Source organism: Coregonus clupeaformis, unplaced genomic scaffold (genome assembly GCF_020615455.1).
Source record: "Coregonus clupeaformis isolate EN_2021a unplaced genomic scaffold, ASM2061545v1 scaf0961, whole genome shotgun sequence".
NCBI lineage: Eukaryota > Metazoa > Chordata > Actinopteri > Salmoniformes > Salmonidae > Coregonus > Coregonus clupeaformis.
Genome location: NW_025534415.1, coordinates 62869 through 74822, shown reverse-complemented (window position 1 = coordinate 74822; position 11954 = coordinate 62869). Strand labels below are relative to the sequence as shown.

The window sequence follows — 11954 nt, the reverse complement described above, 5'->3', positions numbered from 1 at the left end:
TTATTTGGGATTTAATGAGGCATTTGGAAACAAGGGACAAAAAGACAAACGGCTACCATTCGCTGTCTCGTTGACCAGCTCTTTGTATATGCTTTTTTTTTTTAAACAGTGCTGTTGTGTAGTGCAATGCCTTGCTAATACGGTCTTTGATTGTCCAGCTTGTATTTTTATACAGAGGGACACTGGAACAGAGTGAACCAGGTCCTTTTCCTTTTCCTTTTGTTGCTACATACGGTAGCAGCTTTCATACCGGACTACAATCACTAGATATTTGGTCCCTTTCCACAAATGTTATAGATTACTCTTAAAAGGGGTGATCTGCAGTTGATACATTTATTTTTGGACTTATAAATGAATGATATGTACCTATTGATTCTTGAAGAATAGAACTTATAAATGCCTCATCCGCTTAGTTCAACTCTCAAACCCCATCAGAACCTAGAATATAAGCTTGTTGTACTCTGTTTGTAAACAAAGTAAATGTAAATAAACACTATATATCCTCAAAACATGGTTAAAACTATCATTTGGATATCTGGATGGCTAGTCCTTGCATGCATAGCTCTGTCTACGGTTTACATTTACACAATGGCCCCATCCTCAAGCTTTTTACCGAAACAGGGGCGGGGAAAATACTTTATAATTGTTTCAACTGCTGATTACCGCTTTAATTACAAGGGTTTCCCATGCTACAAGAGCGGCATAAAAAGGCACACCGTCCGAACTGTACCAAGTTCTGTAAGGCCTCAGATAGAGAAAACGTAGAAATACAAGACACCCACACAGAGAAACCCGTGTTTCACAGTCAGTCAGTGTCCTCATTTCTTGGTGTCCTCCAGGATGATGTTGGCTGTGACAAACATGAGGCAGAAGGTAGCCCACACCACTACGAACCACACCCAGAAAGTGTGGCGGAACGGGGACTGGTGCTTGTTGACCTCGTCCGTGCCCAGCATGGGCTCCAGGTGTCGCCGGCCGAAGTACACCAGCAGGGCGGGGATGACGTACTGAATGCCCGTGCCAGCGTAGGCGCCCGTGATGCCCACCAGGGACTCCAGGTTGTGGGTGCAGAAGGCCACGATGATGGGCGGCACCAGGGTGATGAGGGGGAAGACGATGCGGTCCACCACCCAGGGGTAGGTGCCCCCGTCGCGGTGGAAGAGGGTCTTCCAGTTGTTGCGCAGCGTGACTGCGATGATGGGGAAGTTGGTGCTGATGGTGAAGACGGGGAAGAGGCCCAGGAAGTAGCGCAGCGCGGCGATGTCCAGCACGTCACAGTTGTCAGTGAAGTTGAGGGTGTACATGTCGTGCAGCAGGGAGCTGTCGAAGCAGAAGATGGCTGTGAAGGAGAGCAGGCCGTAGAAGCCAAGGATGAGGACATAGTCACACACCACCAGGGTTCCCACACGCCTCTTATCAGAGATGGGCGTCACCAGGGAGGGCAGGGAGTGCTGGCACATGAAGGAGTAGACACACACTCCAAACAGGTTTGGCACCCCAGAGATCTGGGCCATACGGGGGTGGCCTTCGCCCCGGCCTTTACCAATACGGATCAGAGCCAGGATGATCATCATGGTGAACGCTGAAAGACACAGGGGAAAACAGCGGGTACTGGAGTTAAGAAATGTGTAGTGTGTGTGTGCAACAAACAAGTAGTGTGTGTGTGCAACATTTCAAAGGTAACATCAGCTCCCACAGAGGGTCTGTTAAAGCCTAATGCAGTTTAAATCAATGATCCCTTGAGGCTATCTACTAGGAGGAGTTGAAAGTGTAGCTTTTATGTTAAAAGAAAGCTCAAATGTCCTTTCATTTGACAATCTAGACCAAACCAAACCCATATTTTACTTGGGTAAAGTATAATATTCAATCTAAAATGTTAATTAAATTGTAAGCTAAATATTGGCCAAGTCTATAATATACCTACATCATGTCATGACAACTGTCATAGGATTGGCCGAGTAAAGAAATGACATGATGAGCCATTTAAGAATAACATTTTTATGACATTCAATTTCTAGGCAAAGCTACACGCTGCTTTACCCCTGAATGCTTTTGATTGGTTCAGATATTGCATCATCCCAGAGGTCAGATTAGGGCCAAACCCCTGGAACGATCCCTTTATGTGGCCCTCCCCTAATCCACCCCACCCTTCATTATAGCACCACTGTTTTAATAAATACCTTTTAAAGGGCAAGCCTTCTACCATTGCTAATCTGAAAGCGATTAATGCTGACAAGGCAAGATCGTTTAGGCCCTAATGGGCTGTGGGAGAGTGCTGAGCTGGCCAGGACGGACACATAACTCAGCTTCCTCCTCAGTCCTCCATGCTGCTAATGCCCCACCCGCTGTCTGAGCATGGCCATCCAGGTAGAAACACAAGCCAGTCAGCACCAGTCAGCTGAATGCAGAAACAATATGCAGTCCATCTAGTTATGAACTAACCTCACCCCATCAAAGGGCAGGAGGCTTTATGCCTCATGAGGATAATACTGAAACCACTTAATGACCCAGAAACTATCCCGCAGGCAAAAACTACAGCCTATAGGAATGCTATGCTATGGATTATATACAGTATGTGGAGGCTCTCTCTCAGTTCATCCAACCCAAAGTCAGCAGAGGTTGGAGGCTGGGTGCTACAAAGGCATCAGAGTCTCCACCTCCTACTGTTTGCGCAAAGGCCGTGGCCAAATCGATTGGTGCGACTGCCTCTCTGGATGTTGGGCTGGGCGTTACTAAATGAAAGCTTTAAGCATGGATGCCAGTCCTGTTAAAGGCTCAGAGTCCTGCCTGTCCACCCCACTGGGTGACGTTCAGCATGCACATTGCGTCACTCCTCACCCCCCTCCACCGCACCACTAGTATCCCACTTCAAAACACACCCACACACCCCTGTGTAGCTGTGCAGGTTAGAGTAGAGGCAAAGCTCTCTTGTACTTGCCAGCAGTATCTCAGCATCCATCTGGGCCCAATTGCCAGGAGAGGCAACCCATCAGTGTCAGGGGGGAGGATGGATTGGTTCTTTAGATAGGGCCTGAGTGAGGGGCCAGCTGATGACCAATTAATCTGCAGCTACTGGGGCGGCGGGAGGGGGTATAGGGAGGAGACGGGGGAGAGGGTTGACACCGGGAGACTCCACCTCCTTTGAGTTCTCTCATTAGCATCGGGTGAGGTCGTGACAGGAGTGTAGTCCTCTGCTCCACTCCTCCACTGTTTTAGTTTTTTTTACACTCTTCAGGGCACAGGCGAATTATTCCAGAACTAGCAAGGGGGGAAAGGTTTAATCTGCCGCTATTAATCAGGTACTGTGTGCTTCTGCCGTGGCACTTTAATGTATGTCAGGGGGATGAAATGATTCACTTCAATTACAAGGACAAAATGTACATAGGAGGGGATGGGGGATCGACCAGAGGTAGTAGGATAGCTAACAAGTAGTGGGATTATTCCTTTGGGGAGAACAAGCAGAAATAAAACAGGAGGTGTTCACTAACAGGCTAAATGCAGAAATAAGACAGGAGGTGTTCACTAACAGGCTAAATGCAGAAATAAGACAGGAGGTGTTCACTAACAGGCTAAATGCAGAAATAAGACAGGAGGTGTTCACTAACAGGCTAAATACAGAAATAAGACAGGAGGTGTTCACTAACAGGCTAAATGCTAAGAATTACTCATGTGATTACTTACTCATCTTAAAACAAGTTTTTCCTTCTGATTTGTGTGGACTTAGTTTGGGGTGGACACTCAGATAAAGATGCCCAGCAGTGGCCAAAGCCCCAGATCTGTTGAGGATTTAGGCTCAGATAGTCAATATTGAATGGATATCTGGCCTAGATCCAGTGTCAACGTTGGCTCAAGACAGGAGAAGCAGGCCAGAGCAGAATCCTGTTTTAACACAGTCCATGAAGAGAATGGGACAGTGGGCAGGACAGTGGACAGGACAGTGGACAAGCACTCAAGGACATCAGCAGATAAGAGAAAATAACACCTTCACAACGAGTAGAATCCCCAAAAGACATCACGTCAAAGCATATGGAAAAACAATGCAGATGCTGTCAACACTCAACGTGCTAACATGGGACTCAGCTCTAAGAGTACAGTATCTACTGTAGTGACGTTGTCTTTGTATCTTTATCTGACTGGACATGACTGTCAGTGGGGATAGTTATCAGCTGTCCCTCTCACTTCAGGCATCAAACACAATGTGCTATATGACAGTCTGCCTGCTGTACTCTCCCTCTCCTCTTTCGCTCTCTCCCCGAGAACTAATGTACATCCTCTATGTATGAAACAGCCATCAAAAGGAGCCGTCACTCTGGCCTTGACAGAGGAAGGACAGCAGGAGGAGCTTCTCTTCTACTCCCTGACATTAACGGTAACAGGCTATACAGGAAGGAACATGGGCTGGGGGTGTTTAATTAAGAGAGTCTTATAGGACAGGACACCACACAGGGCTAGGGTACAGATGCTTAACCTTCACCAGAGCAACACTTATTTTCTCTGCCAGCAGGGCTAAAATGTGAGTTTGTCGTGGTGCAACAAGCCCAGTGATTCATCACTCTCCCCTCGTATCCCCTCGGTGAGGCCCATGGAAGCCTGGAGGAAAATGGCACTGGTATTTATGTTAAAGTCTTGATATATCTGCCTCTGACGCCGCAGCCTAGTGCGCTCCTCTCGGCAGGGTTTGAACTGTAAAACCCCCGGTGACACGGTTGGTGACTGGCGCCTTTATGAGGGAAGGGCCACCCTTTAAAAAGCTGACAGAGAACTTAGCCTGTGCTGCCGTGTGGTGGGAAAAGAGCAAAGGTTGGGACAAGGAGGCTCGGCGTCGCGCCTCAAATTGATAGTGAATGGCGAAAGGGCATGGCGGCTCCGCGGGTATCAACACAGGCTGATCAGACAGTGTGAAGGGCAGGGAGAGTTTTGGGGAAAGATATTTTTAAGACGTTTTCACCTTGAGTTTCAGGTCAGCAGGCATCAGGTGGTATTAGAGTGGAATGACATTGGCAGCAATCTTTGACACGGCTCTATTTTAAGCAGGTATACTGGAGCGGCTGAATGGAACCCACCCAAATAACTGGTGCTACCTTCTGGGTTATAGATCGGGAAGCCATAGCCAGGTCACAACTTAAATAATTACAATGGCAGCTGCTTGACAAACACACGTCTGTGATAGAGAACAAGTGAGCTTCAAAAGGTAAACAACGGTCCGTAAATAACAAAGAATAGTCAACCCTTCTACTGTAGTTCTATCCCCTAAAGTTGGAGTGACAGGAAATTTCTCTCTTATGGCTCTGATCCCGACTATCATGCTTTAGTGCTCGTTAAAGACAAGGCCTCATTTGTCTTACTTAAGGCACTGAACTAACTCCTCTTATCTTTGAAAGAGATTGAAAGTCAATCAGATGAAAGAACTGGACACTAAGTAGAACAAAGTACATTTTGATAATGTACTCATTCATCATTCCTTTTCAACTGGATCATGCTACACGAGATAGGGCAACCATGTGGGTTTTATAGTACTTGGTGCAGCCTTAGCTATGAATCTCACTGTTTTATCTGTCCAACGGCGAAGAATAGGAGCAAGTCTTTCTTCACTATGAGTGCTTTAGACGCACGGGGACACTGTGTCTGGAGAGAAAATCCAACGCAGTTAGCCAGATTACAAGATTACCAGCCATTGGTAATAGCATAGAGCCAGCATTTAATAAGTAATTGCATCATAAGTTCACAGCAAATGACATATTCTACAACCGCTGTAATGAATTATAATCAGTATACATGGCAGTTTTTGTGTGTGCAGCCATATTGCTCTCCTCTCTCTAAAGGGCAGTGTCATTGACTTCCTGATGGAGTCTACTCTGAAGCTCTTGTTTCATCCTCCTGGTAATCCTCAATCAACAATAGACACACTCCTTCTTGCCTCTCCATCGACGGACACTCTGGTGACAAAAACGAATTCATTCAGATGGGATGAGCCATTTTCCCTGTAGAGATGATATCTCTGATGATATGGTGATTACCTGGACTTTTACATTGACACGCTCTGCCCTATACGACTGCCTGCGGGTTTCACTCGTCACACGGCGTCGAGGAGGGACTGAGTGCATTGAGCAGGTGTCAAACAGTCACATATCACATCCACATAACTGCTACCGGTGATTTATAGCACTTCGATGGGGATGGCAATGACCTTGTGGGGAATGCTTCAACTTAAAAGCCCCCCAGAGGAGGCACTTACAGTTGTATCTCCAGTGGTAGCAAACAAACCGTTTGCTGTTAAGCCAAGGTTGCTGGCACTCTCAACCCCCCAAGGAGCTGTAGACTACAGTATCTGTGGAAGAGGGACTCCTCTTCAGCCACTCCTCTGGGACGGGTTTCCTTGACTTCATTAAGGAGCACAGAATAACTTCAGGTGAGGAGCTTTGAAGCACACCACTGTTCTGATTTTGTGAGTAGTACGCTCCCTGTACAAAGGTTTTTGCAATTGATGTGGGAAGAAGAGTCCATAATAACAGTTGACAGGTCAAGGGCTTTTCATGTGCTTTCATCTTTCTGACATTAAAAGACATACGGGATATTATTCTAGCACAGGCCTTGACAATAGAAAGGAACATTACTCTCCACAGGTATACAAATTGGCCTCTTGCTACCTCCCATTCCCTAACAGATAACAATCCAAGTCCAACTCCAGCAGCACTCCTTTGCAACAATCATCCCATCATTAATTAAAGGGCAATTCCACCACTTTTCAACCTCTGTTAGATTAATTTGTATTTTAAGAATAATGACTAAAGGATTTCACCCCAAATACAGTATAAATGTTAGAATTATCATGTAGTGTCAACCCACTAACAGAGGGGGCGGTACTAAACATTCAAGGGTGAAGGGGAAGGCGGAAACTGTTTAGAAAAGCCACCTAAAGGTGGGTGGAGTCAAGTTCAGGAGGTATACAATCGTATGTTTGTGTTTTTGGCGGCAGAGCTTTCCATTAATAAATATACAGATAATACTTGTTGGTTGTGGACCTTGAATCATTGATGATTAAAACCAGAGCCTTACAACCTCTGGTAATGATTCAAGCTTAGGTTGAATTAGAGATAGAAATTCACATGACAACCTCACATTCATTACCTCCAGCACCAAACCAGTGACTACATAATATGTGAAATCACAGTGTTTCTATGATCGGTGGTTAAAACAAGAAGGAAGAAAGGTCCTTCTCTGTGACATCACAGGGTAGGATTAAACTGTTTTTTTAAACAGTGATTTTCAAAACCTGCAACAAGTTTCTAGCCCAAGGGAGGGTATTTTCTTGCTCCCCACATCACTGCAAATGTCATAGTGTTTAAAACATTTTAACTTTTTATGTCATCGGGTAGAACTTTTAAACTTATAGTTTTCACATATGTAGACATTGAAAATGAGTTTGAAAAGTGGTGTAATTGCTCTTTAAGCGATGCACTCCATGATGAGACCAGTTGGTTAAGTCTCAGTGGTATTGAGCAGCTTTGGCAGTTTGCCCGATTTCTAGGTTTGCAGAATCTTTTACTCCAGATTTCTTTGGGTGATATCCTATAATCCTATCATAGTCTTGGTTATCAGAAGCGGGGGACAGGACAGCCACTGCATGTGTGATAGCTGGTGATAATGGCCTGCTTGCCTGGCTACTTCAAGGCAAGCCCCGCGATCAGGTTGCGCAGCACTGCAGCAGGGCTGCCATTTAGCACCCCATACAGCAGCTCAACTCCACAGGGCAGAGTCGAGTCAAACTCCATGACATTATCTAGTGTTCAAGAAAACATCAATTAGTCCAATCACTCAGCCGTGCTGCTGCAAATTGCACATTAGGCCAAAGATAAGAAATAAAAGGCACCTGCCTTGCTTACCACAAGGCTGAGCTAAGCCACGCTCCAAACACTGGGATCTCTAAAACACATCTGCTTGAGGCTGCCTTTTTCCTTCAACTTCTCAACCGCAGACGTTTTAAAACCAACAACCTCTTCTGTGCTACTGCTGACATTTTTTTAATTGTATAACAAACTAATAGAAGAGGAGTCAAATGTTTAAGTAAATTCAGTGGGTGGTTGCACCAGGTTAGCTAAAACACCAATCCAACAGTAATTAAACATTCAGTGAGTGCAGAATATAAATATGTATTTTTTCTTCTGACCGCTTCAAATAATTTATTGAGCATAGAAAGCTTGGTTCATGATGCAATGGAAGTACAACATTCACATTTTAGTCATTTAGCAGACGCTCTTATCCAGAGCGACTTACAGTTAGTGCATAAATTTTTTCATACTGGTCCCCCGTGGGAATCAAACCCACAACCCTGGCGTTGCAAGCGCCATGCTCTACCAACTGAGCTACACGGGACTACAAGGCAGACAACTGTGCAGACACCAAAATATGAATAAAGCAAATTCTTGTCTGCTTCTCTGGCTTCAATATCAAATCATGTTCTGGTCTGACATTTATTTCAAATGAGACAAATGTAAAATGTTCAAAGCAAGTTTTGCATTTGACCTCTAGTATTCCTGTCGCTCAATGACGAAACCCTGAGAAAGAGCGTAAACTACAACACCAGACTGCGGTTAAAAGTGGAAACCGGTAACAACATTCTAGAAGCACTGTGTCTTACATTCTCATTCCTCCCTCAAGGAAATGGAGGTGACGACGACAACACGGTGAGGTGAGCGAGGGACGGAAGTCAACAGTCATGATTAAGGGCTTAGTTATCAGGGTATTGAGCTCCAATTGATCCTGGGCAACACCACAGCAGAAGACATCCTACAAGTTTTTCCCTAATCAAGTCCTATACATTTTGTTCACTATCAAATCAAAGTTCTCATTACAAAATGAAACACTGGGCATCAATAGTAAACAGGAACAGGTGCCCAAAAAGCTGGCCACATTAATTTCTCTACATATCAAAACTCAGCAGAGATGTGAGTAAAGTGGACCTAGGATCTGAGCTGTGTTTATGTTTTGTTTCTGAAAGAGATAAAAGTGTCAAACTAAGACAGATTTTCTCTCTGAACAATTCCGTGGTCAGTGTTGACTATAAGTAATGTCTGTTGTGACAAGAAAAGGAATGATGCATTCCAATCTGGAGTTTTCCTTTAACTTCTGAACTGTGCTGGTGTTGGAAAGTTAATGAACGCCCAACCATATTTCAACGTTCCCCGTGCGACGCACTATACATTAGCCTCTCTGGGCAAACTCTTAGGTTCCGCTCAACCAGCCACTAGTAGAGTTCCCTCCTTGACCTTCAAAAACAAATATTACCATCTCTCTCTGCTTGAAATGGCAATATGTAGCTGTAACGCTCCCTGGTTACTCCCTAAACCAAGACAATGGGATGGACTGGATAGGGATCCACTGATCATTGCGGTCTGGGGCCTGTGGTTTAAGCTATTCATTTCTCCAGAGGGAGTAACAGCCCTAGTTCATTTCACAGCCTATTTTCTTATTGAGCCGGAGGTTACTCCACACAGGGCTGGCTGGGGTGGTGGTGTAGTTCACCATGTCTACAAAAACAAATGTGACAGTGGGAGGACAGTGTTCTCAGAATGCATGATTTATCCTTTCCCAGCATACAGTAGGATCCATATGCCATGGCTGTAAGGGTAATAAATCATCTATCCATCCATCCCTGTGGAGACAGAAGAGGGGTGATTAATACTCGTTTACCGAGCCAGGTGCCTTTCCGTCCATTATTGACCACTCACACAACTCAATATCAATTAAAGTGCCGGCTCTTAACCCTTCTCCCCGTCACAGGCTTTCACTGGAGGTCTGCTGTCGAGTGCAGATAATGATCCCTCTTTCTCTTCACGGGTGCTGCTGGAGAGGATGGGGACAAGGTAACAAGGCAGCAAGCTTTATCTATTCACATAACTCACCCAATGGAGATGGGTTCGAACAAACAGCGTGAGCACCTACAAGAGTTCATAGAGACTGGGTGCAGTATGTGAGCGATATAGTAATTAAACTAAGACCCTATGAGGTCATCAGGGCAACATAACTGTGATAGGCAGATGTTAGACATTAAAAGAGGGGGTCAGTGAATCGAGTATAGAGTAGGAGGAATAATAAACAGGAATACAAATGGGAAACCCAAATGGGGCTGGACGCAGGGCTACACAAATAGCTTCTAATGGGTCTAGCAAAGTGGTACCATGGACGGAAGCAGCTACAAGCAGAGTGATGGGATCACAACCGGGACAGGAGACGGAGTTACAAGAGGGGATACAAATTTGGACTAAAAGCCAACAAATGACACCATCTGTGTCCACTATGTAAGTCATGTGTGTAGTGAGCTTGGCTGGACAGGGGGGTTCAGCTGAGTGACACTGACAAAGCCACAGGAAGTGAGCAGGGCTCCAACACAACACATCTCCCCTAACATTCCCCACTCTGCACTCTACTTAGCACTCCTCATCCCCCACCACCATCACCCTGCCCCACCCTGAACTCCCCCATAGAGCATCATGGGTGAGTGGAGAGGCAGGCAGGGGAGCCTGGCCACCTGGACCCTTGTCTAGGGTGAGTAATGAGTATGAAAGAGAAGGGCCATGAGACAAGAATGGAGATGGAAGCGGCTGAACGGGGGACATACCTATGCAGGTATCAATATCTGACATCTTAGAAGAAAAGAGGATCTGATAGGTGAAAATTAATTATAATCCGGCAAATGCAGGTTAATGTAAAAGTGGAAGATGCATGTGACCTTAACATGCAATGTCAGTTTTGTAAGACAGTATATGCTATAATGCAGTTATATTTTAGGGATAACTGCATACTGGTTGGCACTAGAGAGAAACGGACAAAGCTCAGTAGTACTAAGTGTTTATTAAAATATGTGTATTATCAATAGGTGAGAACCCAGTGAAGAATTTGAATAATGTGGTTCGATATTGGGGCATTGTTTCAGAGTGACAAGAACATTAACATAATTGCTGTCTAAAAACGTATCATACTGTACTACATCAGTGTCATTATCAAAATCATTTCTGACTGAAAACAAAAAACCCTGTAGAACTTGTTACGAGTTTCACAAACACATCTTAAGACATTCTCAGTCTCCTTATAAACAGTCTCATAAAAAAAAGAACTGTACTTACACAGTGTTAGTGACACTTCATTAATATTAATGAGGATCTGTTGTTCATGCTTATTAGGGGGCTTTAAGGTGCAGATAAGGAATCATAGGATGATTAGTAGATACCTGGTACATGAAGGTGTAAAACCACGGGCCTAATCCAGAGACGTATTCACAATACATCATGAATCCCATCATCGTGACAGAAATAAGAGGTTTACTATTAGTTTCATTATATCGTTAAGTTGGTATTACATTCCTCCCTTGAGACCAAAGCTTTGCTAAGTCACAACCTTTGCCAAGTCATAAGCTATGCTACAACGCACGCACTCAAGTCCAACAATTATTCTTATTCTTATTAATCATTTAACGTGTCCAATTCAGGAGCTTCAGTGGGTGAAAAGAGTGGCGCTAAATCAGAGTGAGGAGAGGAGTCAGATAAAATGGATAACAGCTTAAAAGAATCACTCCCAAGTCCCATTTTCTTGCTGCTGGGCAACCATTACATACTGTATCGTTAACAGGAAAGACAATGCCTTGAGAGCATAATACACCCTCCCCCCCCCGTGCAAACACCTCTTTTACCACAAGGCCCTCGAAATGACAACATACATAATCAACATCACTTTTAAATGGGAAATGTTAGAGGAATGGAAAACATAGGTTACCTCAAACATTGAACTGGTGCCAGAGGCTGTAACTTCGAGAGAAGGACAGCTAATGATTGTATGAATGACCCAATAACAGTCATGGAGAAAAAGTCCCAGAATACATTCTGGCTGACAAGTGGTATCCTTTCTGTGCTGAACCCACTCGCTCTCTTTAAGTTTATGGCCAGAGCATCATGCCATCA

At 44.7% G+C, this 11954-nt stretch overlaps 1 protein-coding gene across 1 annotated transcript in view; it reads right to left on the bottom strand.

The window, feature by feature from the left end:
• Window positions 1-459: 459 nt before the first annotated feature.
• LOC123486027 (transmembrane protein 104-like) overlaps window positions 460-11954 on the bottom strand; it is a 30139-nt gene continuing 18644 nt past the window's right edge. Inside the window, exon 3 of the mRNA XM_045217190.1 lies at window positions 460-1582. Within this exon, the coding sequence (XP_045073125.1) occupies window positions 819-1582 (764 nt within the window). The 3' untranslated portion in view covers window positions 460-818. The remainder of the gene's footprint in view (window positions 1583-11954) is intronic.